The 19545-nt window shown below is 38.1% G+C and overlaps 3 protein-coding genes, 1 long non-coding RNA gene and 1 pseudogene across 5 annotated transcripts; 3 read left to right on the top strand and 2 right to left on the bottom strand.

Moving 5' to 3' along the window:
- Positions 1-1297: 1297 nt before the first annotated feature.
- On the bottom strand, positions 1298-3589 carry LOC120003323. 2 transcript variants are annotated; one of them, XM_038852266.1, is made up of 2 exons: positions 2183-3589; positions 1298-1868 (listed from the first exon to the last, which is right to left on the bottom strand). In XM_038852266.1, the coding sequence occupies exons 1-2, from the start codon at positions 2907-2909 to the stop codon at positions 1507-1509; spliced, it is 1089 nt and encodes a 362-aa protein (XP_038708194.1). In that variant the 5' UTR covers positions 2910-3589; the 3' UTR covers positions 1298-1506. The 2 variants fall into 2 exon arrangements, with proteins under 2 accessions (XP_038708194.1, XP_038708204.1); XM_038852276.1 differs by having other exon boundaries at positions 1571-1868; positions 2187-3589.
- Positions 3590-5863: 2274 nt separating this feature from the next.
- LOC120004999 (ras-related protein RABF2b-like) lies at positions 5864-8987 on the top strand. The gene is made up of 7 exons (XM_038854456.1): positions 5864-6122; positions 6724-6801; positions 6904-7071; positions 7409-7457; positions 7944-8017; positions 8155-8248; positions 8659-8987. Exons 1-7 carry the CDS (start codon positions 6084-6086, stop codon positions 8757-8759), a joined length of 603 nt encoding a protein of 200 aa, XP_038710384.1. The 5' UTR covers positions 5864-6083; the 3' UTR covers positions 8760-8987.
- A 1170-nt stretch (positions 8988-10157) lies between these two features.
- Positions 10158-14603, top strand: LOC119997494 (shaggy-related protein kinase eta-like). Its single transcript, XM_038844566.1, has 12 exons — positions 10158-10315; positions 11146-11241; positions 11383-11442; positions 11520-11792; positions 11865-11939; positions 12015-12071; positions 12670-12810; positions 12898-12948; positions 13035-13130; positions 13385-13468; positions 13657-13758; positions 14098-14603. The coding sequence occupies exons 1-12, from the start codon at positions 10301-10303 to the stop codon at positions 14191-14193; spliced, it is 1146 nt and encodes a 381-aa protein (XP_038700494.1). The 5' UTR covers positions 10158-10300; the 3' UTR covers positions 14194-14603.
- On the bottom strand, positions 13892-14149 carry LOC119997502. Its single transcript, XR_005468003.1, has 2 exons — positions 14033-14149; positions 13892-13994 (listed from the first exon to the last, which is right to left on the bottom strand). It is a non-coding gene; the product is annotated as an uncharacterized LOC119997502 (long non-coding RNA).
- LOC119997486 lies at positions 14515-18929 on the top strand (annotated as a pseudogene).
- Positions 18930-19545: the final 616 nt, after the last annotated feature.

The raw sequence follows: 19545 nt of genomic DNA, 5'->3' as shown, positions 1-19545 counted from the left end.
CTATTGACACATGTCAGAGGAAGAACAAATGAAGGAAAGAATCCATAAGGGTTTATGGAGATGATGAAAGAGTAGTGAATCAAACCGTGCAATTTGACCCTAAAAAAAAACTCATAAAGAGAGAAAGAAAAGCTGGAATGGGTGGGTACTGATAGGTAGGGTTCTCCAATGGACTAATCTCTACCACACTGAGCTTGCATAGAGAAGAAAAAGAAAAGGCCACTTTGGTGGTACACCCTTTTGTCAGCAAAATACAGCAAGGCTACCCAGATTAGCCAATAACAACCCCTCTCTCTCTCTATCTCTTTCATTCTTTCACTCTCTCTCTTCTTCTGAATTCTTGGTGGGGAAATAAAGAGAAAGAAGGGAAAAAATTTAAAGAGGACCCATCTTTTGTTTTTGTTGCAGACTTGTTGCAGCCTTATACACAGTAGAATACAAGAAACTACTGCCACCAATGATTTAATACCCACCCAATGCATAAATAGTCCCACGGATGCCAATATTTTTTTTTCCAATTATCTCAAATATTAATATCGACGCACACGATTTTATACGAATCATGTTAGCTCACGATTTTACATGAATCATGTAAATTCATCTCACTATTTCGAATCCTCGAGACAAAAAATATTGAGATGCTCGGCATTTTTCATGCATGAGAAAAAAAAAAAGTCATAAATGTACTGTTTGGTAATTTACGAAATCTGAACCAAGGCATCCTTCAGATTTCCTTTGACCGGTCTCTGAATTGATAGGGGATCCACTTTTATCCCACTTGAATAGCAGAGCGTGCAATATACACTCTTCCATATTCTTGTCGGTTGCTGTGAAAAGCGCGTGGGTTCTCTTTTACTCTCAATATACAGTGAATAAGTGGTGCAGATTTTATGCAACTTGCAAGTTCCATAAATTTCTCACATAGAATTAGATGCTCCAGACGAGGAGACCGAGAACAATATACTATCGGATTTGCATTCTTGATAGCTAAGTTAGAATTAAATTCGGGTCGAACAGACTGCGTTCATAATCTGTTGACAGATAAATTGGATCAATGTCTCATATTAAATCTAGAGAAGATAGATTTCATTGGGATCGAACCACAAAAACCCTACAGATATACACCTTAATTTATCTAAAGTTGATAACCAGCTAGACTATCCTAACTTGGTTTCAAATAGCCTACTTATCAAACCCCGCAGATATACACCTTTGTCCAAAGCAGATAACCGGCTGGATTATCCGAACTTGATTTCAAATAACCTACTTATCAAACCCTGCATATATACACTTTTGTTCGAGGCTGATAACCAGCTAGACTATCCGAACTTGGTTTCAAATAGCTTACTTATCATAAGCAACATATGATATAATGTAAGTAGAATGATGAATAGAATTGAAGTCCAAAATTAATGGAGAGTTTATCTACAAACCCAAATGGGATTTAATTAATGGGGAGTTTCTAATTGGTCTATGTTGGATAATATTCAAACAATGATATATATATCATTTTGAAGATGATTGGTTCTTGCCATGGGAAGCCAAAGCAAGGATTGAATTAGCAAGCTTGTTAATGGCATCAACTAAGCCATTAATGCCTTGCCTGTTGATCTCAGTCTTTGATTCTTCAATCTTGAGTCTTCTCTCTTGTAGACTCAGGAGGTCTCTGTGTCTTCTTTCTTGTCTCTCATCAGAAGCCTGTAGTGCTTCTGCTATTATGGAAGCACTCTTGGAGATTGCACTTCCCACTTCATGACTTGATGAGCTTGTTCCCACTCCTCCGCCACAACCACCACCACCACCACCACCTCCTCTTCCTCTTCTCCTCCTCTTTGCAGGCGAGTCCGAATGTTCACTTGTATCAGAATCTGAGCGTTCACACATCTCCAAAACATGAAAAATTATTGAACCTAAATCAATCAATACTAACTGAAAATTTATGGCACTAATCACTGTCAACAAAACCCAATTAATTAACGAAAATGATAAACATCCCAGCAACAACTGGTATCCCATTTATCCCAACGATTGAATTGGACGCATAAGATTTTAGTCCACATGATGCATATGAAATCATGTCCGTTGAGATAAATGAGATCCCTAACATGATTGGTTAATTAATACTGGTAGACAAGACATTGGATATTATTAATGTTAAAATAGGAAGGTAAGAGAGAAGTACCTACTGTGGGCAATGACTGATGAGGATGAGGATGAAGAAGAGGAGCAGCTACTTGTGCTATTGGTGGTGGTGGAGGAGGTTGTGGAAGTGGAGGTGGGAAGGCTGACAATGGAATTGAAGCTGAGACTTGATGATGTTGCAATAGAGGAATCAATGAGGGTTGAACAAGATAACCAATGTTGGGATTAGAAGCTAATGACCCACCACCACCACCAATATTAACAATCTTGTGATGGGTTCCTTTCCTCTCCACTACCTCCACCAAAGCCTGATAAATCTGAGGCAACATATTGCTAGGCAAGTTCTTATCTTTCCTCTCATTCTTCTCTAGTTTCCAATAAGACCCTTCAACTGTACTAACACTAGTATTTCCATCTCCTCCTCCTCCTCCTGATCTTTCACCTATTCTTCTCTCATAGTCTTTCACTTTCTTGTAATCTCTCATGAGATTGTCCCACTTGTCATTGCATTGGTTTTGGCTCCTCAAACAACCTTTCCTCCAACAGTAATCCTCAACCCACTTCCATCTCAACTCTGTTGGCTTGTTGCTTGATCTCCCTCCTTCACTACTACTCTCTCCAGTACTTCTCTTCATTCTTCTCTCATCATCCATCTTCTTTGCCTCTATTAAAACCATTGTTTCACTCACTGTCCAGTTCCCTTTCCTGTAGTCCCTCATTACACTGCTTCCACTACTGCCACCTTGATCAGCCATTGTCAAGTGCATGCAACTCTCTCTAGCCAAGAGAGAGAGAGAGAGAGAGAGAGGGTGAGCGTAGAAAGTGAAGTGGGTGTGTCTAAAGAAGAGGTCTTTATCTATGTCTCTCCTGTTCTCTTTTAGGAGACTTGGATTTGATGGAGTGGTGGGTGTTGTTCAAATCTAGTCAAATCTCATCAAGGGTTTGCTAATTTAGGACAAAAGACAGCCAATTTAGGCCTACCTAAACAAAATCTCAGTCTCTCCTCTCTCTCTCTCTCACAACAAACATATATCATTCAAAGACAACCCCCCACCATGGGTTTTTTAATGGGGTTTTCAAGGTTTGGAATATTGGATTGTTTTGGCATCCAAAAATGACAACAAGAGTGGGAATCAAAGATATATAAGCATCCCTTTGTGAGAGCTAGGTTCAACTTGATTTTTGCACTCGCTATAGCCTTCAAATCTTCAAAAAATCTTCAAAGCAGAAAGTTGGAATCTAAAACTACTTATTGGAACCACTAGTACCACTGCTTCTCCCCACAACAAAGTGAGGGAAACTAATGAGAGAGAGAGAGAGTAATCAAGCATACCAATATAAGAAAAAGCCAAGCAAATCCATTCAAACTGAAAAATCAACAAACCCCAAAATTTTCACTGAGAGAGTAAGTAAGTGTGTGTGTGAGAGAGAGAGAGGGAGAGGGAAAGGGGAAGGGTTATAAGTGCTTTTTCTGTTTTTCAAGGGAAAGATGGGTTGAAGAAAAAGATGGGGTTTTGCCTGCAAAAGAGAGAGTGTGTGAAAAGATGACTACCACCACTGCCCACACACGTGGTTTAGGGCACCAATCATGCCCACCTCCTCCCCCTAAAGCATAACATATAGTTAATTAAAATCTTACTATGTTTTTATGGTTTGTAAGCAATATCCTTTAATCACATGTTAAGTTTTAATCAAACTTATCATGTCGTCAGATGATAAATTTATGTATACATTGGTTTGGTGGTCTGAGTTTAAACCTATATCGGATGTCTAAAGAACAAATTTGTATGATGTAATTATCGATTATCGAAAAAAACAATCTTTAGTGAAACTCTTAACATGTACAGTCGTTGACAATATATACTTGTTCTATTTATATAATTATATGCTTTTAGGAGGGCATGCATTTGACTTGAGTAGTCTTCCACATAGAAAGCAACTTTCTTTACAGTCGTATAAGATCTTGAATACCCATAACCCTATATATATATTTGTGTGCTTTTTGAATGGATAAAAGAGAGAAAACTTCCGAAAGTTATGCAATGAAACTATTAAAAAAAGGTTTACAAGCTATAATAAATAAAATATTCAACTTTAAAATCTAAGCACATATGGAGAAGCCAGTGAATTAATGATTACATTGTTGGTTCTTGAAAACAGCATATATATATAGAGATCTTATGTATGTATGTATATATATATGGAGAATCATAATATATACTTCCTGGAAGAAGATCAATGAGAAGAAATCTGCATGAAAAGATTCAATTAGCATCACTTAGCTAGGAACCCTAATCATTTCGTTTAGTATAATAACCATGCAAGAACACCCACCCACCTCCCTCCCTCCCTCCCCCCTTTTTATTAAATAAACCAAGTCATCCACGAGAAATTACCAAAAAAGCCCCAGACTTTTGGATCTTGTGAGCGAAGAGGTCAATTTCGTCTTTTGAGGCGGGACACGCGCAAAGCATTCTGCGGTTCTGCCACGTCATCAGACCCCTCCTTTTTCTCATTTTCAATCTGCCTGCCAGCTAGGACCTGCTGCAGGAGGGGAGTCAGTTTGACTATGGCTTGACCGTGAGAGGTGGGTCCCTGGAACGGATTGAGTAGTCCTTTTCGTTCTAAGTTTTTGGACTCCAGCCTGCACTATTTTTAGGGTACAAAGATCAAGCGGCCATACCTAATTTTGCTAACCTAAATTAAATTACCCTTGATTAAGAGTGTTCGCAGTCGATTTTACATAAACTAAACGGATCAAATGGTCGATTTTATCGGCTCGGTTCGTTTTCAATGGACAAATTTGTAAATCTTTTAAGGAAAAAACCGATCAATTGATTCGATTTCTATCGGTTTTGGTTTTGACAATTCCTTGAAAAACCTTGACCTTCATGATGCCATGTGAATCTTCCTCCCATCTTGGCCCTTTGTCAAGTTAAAGATGATAAAAAAGACAAACACAAACCATTGTGGCCATTGACATCAAAAATTACGGTCTGGCCACCATTTCAGACCAATCGATCTATCGAAACAAAACTCTCGATCATCATAAACTTTTATCAACCAGTTGCGACCTAAATCACTCCATAAATTGGTCGAAAATTAAACTTGAAGTTGCGACACCACCTCTTCTTCCTGACATCTAACCTGGCCACCGACGATACCATTTGACTCATCTCGATGAGACGTGCCTTTGATAACCAATTTCTAGCCGAAAATAGTTATAGGAATCCAACGTCCCTTGCACAACTAGAATGCCTGTAAATTTTATGTTTTAATTTTTATCTAACTTTAATCTCAGCTGTTGATTCTGAGACACCTGTAAATTTTAAAATTTACGAGCATCCGCATAGGGGAATTCTCCTATACACGAGAATAGGTATAATACAACATTTTAGACTGTCTATACCTATATGAAGTTACTATGGACCCATCTGTGTAGAGATTGGCAATGATGTGTGAAGTATCAGACCCAGATATCCAGAACAGTTCCATTGATAAACCAACATTATGATAGGGAGGGACCAGAACCAGGACCATAAATGTGTTTAAAACATGCATATATAATGGCTCCCTTTTCATGGGCTTCTCCTCATAGGCTTCAAAAGCAACCTGCTCAAATATTACAAGCCCATGGTATTTCGGCCCGTCTAAAGTTTGGGCTTTGCTATTCGAAGCCCGAAGAAGAAATGTTGCATAACAAAACGATAAACGACGACTTCCTTGCAAGTGAAAACAGCGATCGCTTTGGTGCAGGCGTGTAGCTCGAGTCTTTCTAGAGAGACGGGTTTGTTCGGGAGGATTCTTCCTTTGCCTTTTCAATCTTTCGTCTGCCTCTGACCCCTCTTTTTTGTCAATCCGCGCTTTTTGATTCAAATCCTATTTCTCTTCAATCTCGTGCTTGTAATTCTCTGTTTCCACCAAATTTACACAGCAATTCAATGGCTACCGCTGGAAACAAGAACATCAATGCAAAATTGGTATGTTTAGGCTTTGTCTTTTCGTGTATCGGTTGTTTAGTTACTTGGTTTCTCCTTAGTTTTGGTATGTTGGATTGCGATCGTTTGCCTGAATTGATTAACACTTTTTTTGGATTATGAAATGTTGGATTCTGATGAGGGTTTTATTTCATTCCGTTGTTTTGATTCATGTGTGTTTCGGTGCTGTGTTTTGTGTAATTCTGATGAGCATATTTCTTGCTTTTTTTTGCTCTCTTGAATTATCTTACCTTTGATTGTTCTTCATGCCTTTTCTTTCTCCTTTTGCGAATTCTTTACTGGGTTTGCCGTAATTCCATATGATCATGTCGATTGTGTACTCTATTAGAGAATTCAGTGTTAAAGGGTTTAGGTCAACTAATGATTTCCGATGGTTTAGTGCGACCTTAGGTCAACCTATGAGTTCAGATGTGATCTGATCTCTGTTTTCCTTTGCTAATTCAAATGTAGGGCAACTTAGTGTTTGATGTTTGCAGCCTTCTTTTCCTGCTTGTGTAAACTTTGCTTCTGGTGTTGCTGTCATATTTTATAAAACCATATGGTGGTTATGTTTCGAGTGGTTGATTTTTATTATGTACTTCAGGTGCTTCTTGGGGATGTCGGAGCTGGAAAGTCCAGTCTTGTATTGCGTTTCGTAAAAGGGCAATTTGTTGAATTTCAGGTGGGTAAACATTGTTTTATTTGGTGATATTTGAAGATTCTTTTGTGGGGTAATGGAATAACACAAGATTTTCCTTAGAGCCTAACTTTTATTATTTGTCAGGAATCTACCATTGGTGCTGCTTTTTTCTCACAAACATTGGCTGTTAACGATGCAACTGTAAAATTTGAGATTTGGGATACGGCAGGTCAGGAGAGATACCATAGTCTCGCTCCAATGTATTACAGAGGAGCTGCGGCTGCAATCATTGTGTATGACATAACTAATCAAGTAAGTGAGTTCCGGCTAGAATAAAGACTTCAATTTTGTTTCCTTCTTAGGTTCAAACATTGTGACTCATATAAGATTCTTTTGGCAAATAGCTTTGCTGGATATTGTTAGTAATTCGCATTGCTATCTTTATCTTTGGTTTGTTTAATCTCCACTTTTTAAGTTTTGGTTGTTTACTTTTAATGTTGTGTAAATTGATATATTGCATGGATTAACTGGCTAGATAAATTTTCTAGGTATTTCGACAGCCTTGGAATTGATATTATGTTTATATGGAAGCATGACTTACTTACATGATGCTGTTTAAGCTAAATTTAGCTCTCTCTTTTTATCCCAGGCCTCATTTGAGCGAGCAAAAAGGTGGGTCCAGGAACTTCAGTCACAAGGTATTGCTTTACATTCTAACTTGGCCATGTGTGTCTCTGTATGTATACTCAAATATTAAGTGTTTTGCTGTTAAATGGCTATCTGTACAGTCTGATTGGAACGTTGTAGTCGCCCTACTCAGCTACTTTTTCAATGGAATCATATTTTCTTCTTAAAAAGGAATAACTTTTTAAATTTTTTTATGATGTGTAACCTCTCTAAGGCTGTGCCTCATCAGACCATCCTTGCATTGTAAACCACAGATCTTAGCAACCACCTGCAAGCCACTAAGGGGATTTTGGGTCAGCCTGGTCCAGTTAACATTTTGAGTTTTAAGAGTTTATGATTTGGCTGCAGTTTTGTTCCCTTTGTGATGTAGAATTTATTTTGATTAGTTATTTGTAGTTGTTGATGGATTCTTATTGTTTTTATTTCTTGTTTTGTACTTATTGCATGGATACTTAATTACCTATTCTAATGAAGTTTCTGTTCATTTTTACCTCAAGGTAACCCAAATATGGTTATGGCACTTGCTGGTAATAAATCTGATCTACTGGATGCGAAGAAGGTCGCAGCAGAGGCAAGTTACTCTACTTTTGCAAGTTTATTATTATGTTTATGTTTATTTCAACCCTCCTTTTCCTGTCCCCTTGGGGCTATTGGAAGGTTTATCAATTTCAATGTTACTCATAATTTCTATCTGTTCATTGATTGCAGGAAGCACAAGTATATGCCCAAGAGAAAGGCCTTTTCTTTATGGAAACCTCAGCAAAGACTGCGACCAATGTCAATGAAATTTTCTATGAAATAGGTATGTGGAAGTGCTGTGAGTTTTAAGCACATCTTGTTCATCAATGCATTTTTTAATTGAATCTGAAATTATGGCTGATTAATTGGGTGTTGAAGAAAACTTCTTGCGGAGCATAGGCGATATATTTGACAAACTAGGAAATATCAGTAAACCTAAACTTTATGTGGTGTTGAGTTCATTTTATGTTGTGTAATAGACTATTATAAAGGACAATGTGTATCTTTGAATGAACTTCTGTGTACGAACATAATCCTAAACACCTGCGGAGATCTATTAATTCCTGGTTAAGAGCTATTAGTCATCCAAATGCTGCTTCTCGTCAGCTGAAACTATGACATCTCATCGCTTACAACCAAATTATTTGAAGTGCTTAAATTTGATCTTTTGATTCCCTGTTGTTCCTTGTGCAGCAAACAGGCTACCTCGTGTGCAGCCAGCAGAAAACCCATCTGGAATGGTACTCATGGATAGACCCGCAGAAAGGATAGCCAACACATCTTGTTGCTCATAAATGCTTCTGCATCATCATCATCCCGCGTATCTGTAACTTCATTTAGTGCTTGTGATGTTCTCTCCTGAAATTTATGTTTCATAGCTTCCCCGTTTCCCCTTGTTTGTGTGATTACTCATTTAGAATTGTAAATGCGTGCTCCTTTTCCAATCAGTGAACAGAGATTTGAGATTGGCTCCCCGTGTACTGAAATATATGTTGCTTCTTATTTTAGTCTCTACACATTGGGTAAGAAAGAGAGCACTTCCTGAGAATTGAGTTCCTCAAACAGTTACAATAGAGATATCAACGGTTGGTATCATATTTATATCAGTTGTTGAGTTGTACGCATACGATTTCATGTCCATCATGTACATGTGGATGTGGAGGTCATGAATTCACTCGAATCTTATACATCACGATCTCATATGTAGTTGGCCAAGTTTCTCCACATGGCAACTGTCGGCCTTATCTTGTTGGTGATGTTAAGCTTACTGTAGAAGCGTTCTGACTGTATATCAGAGTTTGCAGTCAGACTTGACGAAAACAAGCCAAGCCACATTTGACTATGACCACAAAACCTTCCACAGAAGTGGTCAAAGTAGTAACAGTGACAGTTTGGAAACTAAAAAACACCTTTCTCCCCTTTGAACTTTGGTTCTCCATTATCATCAAAAGTTACTGCCCCACTGTTACGTAAAGTAACCGAAAGCTTAAAACTCCAACCAAAAAAGAATTCGCCCACAGAAAATAACAATTATGCTACAGCTCAAATTCAAAAGACTTGTTGAAACTTGAAACATGACGGAGTACAACACTCTTGTGGTCACGTATTAAGTTTTTATTCAATTTATCATGTCATCAGGTGATAAATTTCTATAAATGCGGACGCGATGACTCCAACCCATACTCTTATATGGACTGACCTTGCTGATGCAAAAGGAATGTGCATGGAATAATGACATTCACATGCATGCGCTGCCCCCTCAATCAGGCTAAATAGTTTTTGGTTGAAAAACCACAACCAGAGTGGATTATAACTTGTGTGTATATATATATATAATATAACATAGGATGAACTGTGTTTCTCTGTCACTGAAAGGACAGCACAGAAATATTTATATTCATACAAAAAGCTAATACCTGGTCAACGTACTTTGAATATTGTGGCAGAACAATAATGCTATTACTATCTAGTGGTAGTGTAGTAGTAGTTCCTTTATTTTTATCCGGTTTGCCTATATCCGGGACAAGGATAACACTAAACCAGGATAATGACATGGCGAACGTCGGCGAGTTCCTAGGAATTCAAAAATGCCATTTTCGTAATTAAAGGGAAAAGCGGAGGGTGTTATGGTAAATGAGGGATGAAAAGAGAAGAGAACGGAAAGTAGGAGAAGAAAACTAAAAAAGAAAGGAGCTGGAATCACATGGTGGCTTTGTTTGTTGTCTCTTTGTCTCTCTTACCCTTAGCCCCTCCCTTTCCTTCTTCCCCTTCCATCTCATGATCTCCCAAACTGAATGATAATCTGAACAACTTCTCTCTCTTTCTCTCACTATCTATGGCCGAGAATAAGGTATATCACTCCTTCTCTCTTTTGCTCATTCCGATTTCCTTTGTTCTTCCGGGATTTCCAGATTTTGATTTTTTTTTAAAAAAATTTCGTTTTGGGTTTTCTAGAGAGAATGATACGTAGATAAGCAGAAAAGGAGGGAATTTTTTGACTGTTTAGTGTTATTTTTTCGTACGTGAGAGGAGGAAAGTGACGGTGTGAGAATTTTTTTAATCTTTTAATTTCGGTACATTTTGTAGCTGTGAAGTGGAATATATTTAGGGCTTGGTTTTGACAGAAAATTTTGATGGGCTTGGGAATTTTTTCTCCTATTTTTAATTTCATCTTCTCTTTTAGCAAACGGAGAATTGGGATAGATGGTTCCTATTTCTGGATCTGGTGCTGTGAGCTAGTGGGAAAAACTGTTCATATTTTTTTTTGTTTATTTCCCTTTGTTGGGTTGTCTCGATCTAAGATCTCCTGATTTGTTTCTCTCATTCATCTTTTCTCTCTCTCTATAATTTGGAGGATTTATATGCACCTACAAGGTTTTCAAATCTATGCTTTGAACCTGTGGGTCTAGTAGTATTTAAATCATATATCTTACTTTTGTTGTGGTTTGTTGAGCTAAATTTTTCGTATGTTAGTGGTAAATTTTTCTTGCGTTAATTACTGCTATAAAGAGTGTAGACCTTTATATTATTTTAACAGATTCCCTCCCATTTGTAGTCTTTATTTGGTTAATTAATGATATTAGGAAGCCTTTCATTATACCCCTTCAATTTTCGTCTCCTTCTCAGTCAGTGAATATGGAAATATCCTTGATCGAGATCTTCTTGTGTTGTGATATGCAGGAGATTGCAGCTGCCCCCGTTATGGATGGAACTGATCCAGTTACTGGTCACATCATTTCCACAACAATTGGAGGCAAAAATGGAGAACCTAAACAGGTAGCTATTCTTTTTGTTATTGCTCTTACTAGCAAAGTTAATTGTGTTAGATGTCAAAGCATGAATTATGTCGCAACTTGGAAATTTAGATCCTTGCATAGCTGAAGAGTGTTGATGTTGTTATTGTTTTGCAATTTGCAGACCATTAGTTACATGGCAGAGCGTGTTGTGGGGACTGGGTCATTTGGTATTGTTTTCCAGGTACACTGAGATTTTCTTTATTGATCCTTGCTTATGTCTTGGCTCACTTTAACATGCTATTGTTGCTTTTCTTTTAGGCGAAATGCTTGGAAACTGGGGAGACCGTGGCAATAAAAAAGGTTTTGCAGGACAGGAGATATAAGAATCGCGAACTGCAGTTGATGCGTGTGATGGATCATCCTAATGTGGTTGCTTTGAAGCATTGTTTCTTTTCCACGACTAGTAAAAATGAACTGTTTCTCAACTTGGTCATGGAGTTTGTCCCGGAGAGCATGTATAAGGTCTTAAAGCATTACAGCAGTGCAAAACAGACAATGCCACTGATATTTGTCAAACTTTACATGTACCAGGTATTGGCAATACTTGCCTTTTGGTTTATTTGTCACATATTCTCAATATATTAATTCAGGATTATTTTTCAGATTTTCAGAGGATTGGCATACATCCACGCTGTTCCTGGAGTTTGCCACAGGGATTTGAAGCCGCAAAATATCCTAGTATGCCTATGAGCCTATCTTGTTATGGCTTTCTTTCTCTTTAGCTGAAGTAATCACTTAATTGTCTCTCTACAGGTTGATCCTTTTACTCATCAGGTTAAGATCTGTGACTTTGGAAGTGCCAAAGTACTGGTAAGTCGGTACCTTGATCAGTTTTGATATGGTTTATATAGCTAACCAGCAATCACTGAATTTTTTTTCATTGGGAATTTAAGAATAAAAGCACATTAAGCATCCCCCAGGTCTGTTGAGTTTTGATCTTGTGACACCTCAACGGCCATTGGGTGTTTGATACATATCACTGTTGGATGATGCACTATTTTGTAGAATTCCGCATGATATGTTATTTTTTATGACGACCGTTAATCTTATCAGTTGTGAATACATGCATCAACTCTTAAGCGAATCAGCTCTTGGAGATATTAATCTTTCCATTGTTTTCCTTGCCAAAAAAATGTCTTTTTGGTAGTCAGTCCTTTATTCTGATTTTGAAGTTATCACAATTACCTGAGGTGAAAGCTTGCATACTGATATTGATAATTCTCCCTGTTTGGTTATCTAATGTCGGGACACTGAAAGTAAGTTGGGACTATTTAGCTTTGTATGCTTGTATTAGAGAATGAAACTTGCAACTTTATGCCGTTAATGTGATCATTTCTGTTTTTATTTTTTTCTTCTTTTTTCCCCGTAGAAAGCTTCTTGCAATTACCTTGTATCTCCTTGTTATCAGGTTAAAGGTGAAGCTAACATATCATATATATGTTCACGTTTTTACCGCGCACCGGAGCTTATATTTGGTGCCACTGAGTATACCAGCTCAATTGATATCTGGTCTGCTGGTTGTGTCCTAGCTGAGCTTCTTCTGGGCCAGGTCAGAATTGTTTAAATGCACTAAAGATTCTACATGTCCTGACAATATTTATGGGCGACTATCTAAAGACATAAAATAATGTGGCAGCCATTGTTTCCTGGGGAAAATGCAGTCGACCAGCTTGTGGAAATTATCAAGGTACAGTTTGCATGTTAATACTTGAAAATGATTGCACTTGAAGATGAGGAAGTATCACTATGTTAACTCTTTTTTTGCCTCTCTAGGTTCTTGGTACTCCAACTAGGGAAGAAATTCGTTGCATGAATCCCAATTATACTGATTTCAGATTTCCACAGATAAAAGCACACCCTTGGCACAAGGTTTGTGATTTTTCATTTCACATTGCTCGCAGAGGCAGAATTGCCAGCTTGTTAACCTGTTCTTTCCCTTCCTTAAATGTCCATCATGGCAATGTTCATTGTATGTTTTTCCTTGCCGCTGCTTTTGCCTTTTGGTGTGTGTGTAACTGTGCAGTGTTAGAGCATATGGCATTGCTCCTTGCAGAAATTTTTTCAGTTGATAATTTGTGAACCCAAAAAGATGGTTGCGATAACAGCATTATATTTGCATTTAGGTTTTCCATAAGCGAATGCCTCCAGAGGCAATTGATCTTGCTTCAAGACTACTGCAATACTCACCAAGTCTTCGCTGCACTGCGGTGAGTTTAATCTTTCATTGATTTCTGTTGGATCATTTAGGAGTCCACTGTTCTATTGCCTTCGACGAAGAGTAGTAGAAGCATGTGCGTATCCTAACTTGTAATTAAACTCGAAGGACGAATTAGTTTTTTTTTTTTTTTAATCCCTGTCAACTCTTCCTAACTTGTATTTCCTTCTGTTAACACAGCTAGAAGCATGTGCACATCCTTTCTTCGATGAGCTCCGCGAACCCAACACTCGCCTACCAAATGGCCGCCCTTTTCCGCCTCTTTTTAACTTTAAACAGGAAGTATGTCCTCTAACCATTTGAGCTTTATTGCTTCATTTTCTGGTCCTTAATTTTTTTTTATGACAGCATACATTTATTTCCACCTGTGAAGGATCTAAAATTTTTTCCCTTAAGGCTAAAGTTTGTAGTTTTAAGATTGGTATCCATAAAGATTGTGAAATTGTTCGTGATAATTGCCAACTGTAGTGAATGTAGTATTTTTCTGCCTTCAGTTTGTTCTTATGTTATATTATAACCTATTGTCTTTCAGTTTGTTCTTATGTTATATTATAACCTATTGTCTTTAACAAATCACCCATTGAAGCCATTGTTTAGCTAATTGCATTAATTTGGATACAGTTATCTGGGTCATCTCCTGAGCTGATCAACAAGTTGATACCAGATCATGTGAAACGGCAGATGGGTCTGAGTTTCTTCCACCAAGCTGGAACATAAAACTAGAAGAGAGTAACGCAGAAATTGATATCTGCCTGTTAACGGAACGGAAGGGCGTATAATCTCTACTTGCAATCAGTGTGCATTGATTTAGCCGTCGGTTTCCCTGTCGGGATGCGCTGAGACTCAAGACGTCTGGATGGCTGGTCTTTCTTGATGCTCCATCTCTATGTTTCCTCTCATCTCTTCACCTCACTCCTCTGTATTTGCATATTTTTCTTTGTTCGATCTATGTAAATGTTCGATAGTGAATAGATTGAGATGTGCGGACCAGCAAGGCGGTGTAGTAGAGGGACAAAGTGTTAAAAGACCGTTGGTAGCTAGGAAGAAAGGCCCCTAATAGAATGGCCTGAACATAATGGGATGGTATCGGTGGATTTGTGTACTTGATGTTCGGATGACTTTTTCCAGTTTTTGCTCGCAGTTTGTGAAGAGTAATATTATCAAACCTTTCTTATATCAGCTGCAGAATTTTACTTGTGGTCAAAGTAATGACTTTCAAAGGTCAAGAAACCATGGTAAGCAATTATGTTTTGATTAAGCAAGCCGGTTGTTGTCTTTGTAGTATAAGATCAGTGAAGAATACAAGGGAACAGTCTCTGTCATTTCCAGATCTCGATACTTTTCTTGCCCCTCTCAGAGCTACTCTACTGAACTTGCGATCATAGAGACTCTTTGCCCGATATTGGTACAAACAAAAAAATTAAGTACCCAACACCTCATAATCTCCAATAAGAGTTTTTTACTTTATTTATTTATGAAATACTGTTCAATACACTTAGCTGCCCGATATGCAAAATGACAAACAGGGAGAAAGAGATTCCACGAACACTGTTCAGCAGATTCAAAAGGGTTTGCAGGACTTGTCTGTTGTTTCGTTAATGGTCAGTCAATGGAGCATGTAAAGTTGGTTTTGTTGCTTTTATTCGTCTTCTTCTGGTTGCTCATCGCGAATGTAGGTGTAGGAGCGACAATCAGTCTTCTCTCTCCTAAAGGCATTAACTTTGAAGGTAAATGATAAATCTTCCCCCAAAGTAGTTTTGAAGTGGTGCGTTTTGTCAATCTTTGTCAAATGATGATTTTTGGTTTCTGGATCGAAATCAGTGGCTGCATTGATGGCGGTGAAGAAGGAGATGAGAGATGAGAGGCGTGTGATGGATGGGTGGGATATAAACTCTGTTGACCCTTGTACTTGGAACATGGTCGCTTGCTCTGCTGAAGGTCTCGTCGTTTCACTGTAAGTATGGACCACAAACGGAAACGCAAATGCACTTTCATTTTTCTAATTTACGAACAATGAGTAGTTTGCAAATTTGGGTTTTCGTTTCTCGTTAATTTTGGTTTCATTTCCTTTGCCTATGAATTCTTTCAATTTGAGATTTTGTTGTTCTTGATGGTAGTGAGATGGAGAGTATGGGGTTATCTGGAATGCTTTCGCCCAGTATTGGAAACTTGAGTCACCTTAGAACAATGTGAGTAGATTCGCAATAATCTCTCATAATTATTACTGGCTTTGGAAATTATTGTTCTCTAATTGGTTGCTGGAGATAAATGTGAGAGAGAGAGGAACTTTCTTGATCTCTCATCTATGTTAATAACTGTATTCTTTTGACATTCTGGAATTGATCTTTTTTCATCGCATTGTACCTAGGTTATTGCGAAACAATCAGTTATTCGGTTCCATCCCAGTTGAGATTGGAAAGCTTGCAGAGCTTCAGACTATTGACCTTTCGGGTAATCAGTTTGCCGGAAATATTCCAAGTTCGTTGGGATTTTTGAGTCATCTAGACTACTTGTGAGTACTTCGCCATCTATTTTCCCAATAGTTGTAATAATGGAATTTTAGCTGCATTTAGTTCTAAATCACTGCATGCCAAGTTTTTCAGGCGGCTTAGTCGAAACAAGTTATCTGGCCAGATTCCTAGCGCTATTGCAAATCTTAGCAGTCTTTCATTTCTGTATGTGTTCCATCACATGCCATCGCTGTTTTTTTTCCATATAGATTGTGTACGATGACCATAATCATACTTCTAATTTTTAGGGATTTATCTTTCAACAATCTCAGCGGTCCCACGCCAAAAATTCTAGCCAAAGACTACAGGTTAGATCTTTAGTGGAAAGAGACTTTTTTTTCATCCATAATCCTGATAATAAGACTTTCGTAGTCCTGTGGCGTAAATGCTCTTCAATCTCAGCTGTAAGCTGTTTCATATGCACATTTCTTCTTTTGTTTTCACACTTCACTGTAATTCTTTCTCAATGCATCTCAACTCATGAATTCTCTCTAAAGGTTATGTTAGTTCGGTGGTTGGAAAAGCTATTCATCTTTCTCCCAGTTCAGAGTTTCCTATAATTTTGCATTGTGTAAATAAATTTACTTATCTTTTTCGTTTCTCCTAATTGAGGTATTTGAATTTCCTTGTAGCATTACAGGGAACAGCTTTCTCTGCAATTCTACTTCCGTTCAAATTTGTACTGATGTCTCAAAGCCATGGAATGGTACAATACTCAAAGAGTTACAACCCATTTCCCTAATTCGGAAGTCAATAATATTTTCTACTGTATACATATGCCTGATTATTAAATTGCAGATGCAGGTTCCTCTCCAAAAGGTGGTGGTCAGCATCGATGGGTGCTTTCTCTTATTATAACCATCAGTTGCATGTTTATTGTTTCTGTGGCACTGCTTGTCTTTTGGGTGCGTTGGTGCAAATCTCATATGCCCTTTATATCATATGGTAGTACCTAAACAAAAACACTTATCTTAAGCATGCACATGATGATAAATTGAATGAATAACCGCAATTATTTGAAGTGCAGTTCAGCAAGATTGTGAATTTGAACTTGGCCATCTGAAGAGGTTTGCGTTTCGTGAATTGCAAGTCGCGACTAATAATTTTAGTCCTAGAAACATCATTGGCCGAGGTGGATATGGTGTGGTTTACAAGGGATGTCTTCTAAATAAGACAGTTGTGGCAGTCAAGAGGCTGAAAGATCCAAATTACACCGGAGAAGTGCAGTTCCAAACTGAAGTTGAAATGATTGGACTGGCTTTGCACCGAAATCTCTTGCGTCTATATGGATTCTGTATGACGCCTGGTGAGAGGTTGCTTGTGTACCCGTACATGCCGAACGGAAGCGTTGCTGACCGCTTGAGAGGTTTTTGCTTCATTTTAAACATTAAAGAGTGATCTCTCTCTCTCTCCCTCTCTATTGGACCCTTGGTATTGGATCTTTCGATTGTGCTGGACCTTGAATTTTACATCCTTTATTTTCTAATCAAATTAAAAGTGGATTAACATACAGTACGTTCCTCTTCTACGCTTTATCCTTAATAGCCTGATTTTCTTTAACAGAGACTGGTCGGGAAAAGCCATCTCTAGATTGGAACAGAAGAATGTGTATTGCCCATGGAACTGCCCGTGGACTTCTATACCTTCATGAACAGTGCAATCCAAAAATAATTCACAGGGATGTCAAAGCTGCAAATATTTTACTCGATGAAAATTTTGAAGCTGTGGTTGGTGATTTCGGTCTTGCTAAGTTGCTAGAGAGAAGGGAATCACATGTCACTACCGCAGTTCGAGGCACTGTAGGACATATTGCACCCGAGTATCTTTCAACTGGACAGTCCTCTGATAAAACTGATGTCTTTGGATTCGGCATACTTCTTTTGGAACTCATAACAGGGCAGAAGGCATTGGATGCTGGAAATGGTCAGGTGCAGAAAGGAATGATTCTTGACTGGGTGAGTTCCTATGAACATACTTTATTTGCCCTACTCTTTTATTATTTGTTTTCAATGTAATCTTACCATACTTTTGATGGGGTTCAAAACGTGCCATAGGGATTCCAATTTTCAGAAAGTTCATGGCATTTGTAGCCAACTTTCAGCTGCATAGAATTATCCTAAGTCCAATATGTAACTACTCTATATTAACCGTTTATAAGCTTGAGTCTGACTACGTACCTGTTTGTTAACTGTTTATAATTTGAGCATAGCAGAAGAACCACTATCATGGCAATCTTCGTGTTTCTTGTGTTATAAAATTTAGAGATTCCTGCTCTGCCTTGTGCTATCATACGGTCCTTACCATCGATACTCCTGTTAATCATGGGTTAGGCCATATTCCTGAAGATAATACCACTTTGTGATATTAGTAAAAATTGTGCAGGTCAGAACTTTGCGCGAGGATAAGAGGCTAGAAGTGCTAGTTGACCGAGATTTGAAGAGATGCTTCGACGCAGTAGAGCTGGAAAAAGCGGTGAAATTGGCCATGCAGTGTACTAGTTCAAATCCTATCCTGCGGCCAAAGATGTCAGAAGTTCTGAAAGTCCTGGAAGTTCTTGTTGGGCATTGGAATGGAAGAATCACAAGGTGGAACCGTAACTATTCTTTCCGAGGAAAGGGCTTATAGCTTCTCAAGACATTACATTGACGCTCAGGAAGAATTATCCATCATTGAAGCAATGGAGCTCTCCGGACCTCGGTAACAGAGTACTATTTTTTTTTTTATTTAGCTTTTACCTGTAAATTAGTTTTGCTTTTACTCAAATCTACAAAGCAGTAACATTTAAATCTTTCATTTGGATCAGTCCATTAGTTAGCATCAGATACGACACGAGCCATACTCAAAATTTTTTGATTGAATTGGCTAAGATTCATGCATTCTCCTGCAAAAAATCGGACAAATGTGTCGTAAATTTTTTGTCTATGAAGAAAATTGTCATCAACATTACTTTGCGTAGTAAAAGTTCTTACCGGCATTACTTTTTTTCGGGTGAGGACTGTGATGTACCAAACAGAATCCAACTCGTTGGCATTGAACATGATTTTCTTAGATTATTTGCTTGAAGTATGAAATTGGTAATGGTAGGACCAGAATTGATACTTAATCTGCTAATTATTGGAATATATACACATTGCATGCTGCGTCCAAGAGAAGTTCAATTATGTAATGTGTTGTATTCATGTAATTTAAATGAATGAATGTCTTTGGTGGGTCAAAACATAAGACGCAGAAGGAAGCTGCAATGAAAAGGGGGGAGTGGGGGACTCCAAATTCATTCCCATTATTGCAAGTTCTTGGCTTCTTGCATAAACAGTGGATGCTGGACTATTGTGTTAGTAATGACATTGATCGGGTTTGCTCACATACGGATCTAACCAGCGGTTGAGATTAAAAATGATAAAAAAAAAAAGGAAAAATGACTGCCAACAACAAAAATTGCCGTCCAACCACCGTTTTGGACGGTTGACTATTCAAAAACTTTCTCCGACCTCGAGAAAAACTATCCGAATGGAAATTGCCTAGATCCAGTCGATTGTCTAGAGGGCTTCATACCCACTCG

This window comes from Tripterygium wilfordii, chromosome 1 (assembly GCF_013401445.1).
Source record: "Tripterygium wilfordii isolate XIE 37 chromosome 1, ASM1340144v1, whole genome shotgun sequence".
NCBI classification, from domain to species: domain Eukaryota; kingdom Viridiplantae; phylum Streptophyta; class Magnoliopsida; order Celastrales; family Celastraceae; genus Tripterygium; species Tripterygium wilfordii.
Note: the sequence above shows the minus strand (reverse complement) of the source record. Positions and strands in the feature narration are given on the sequence as shown.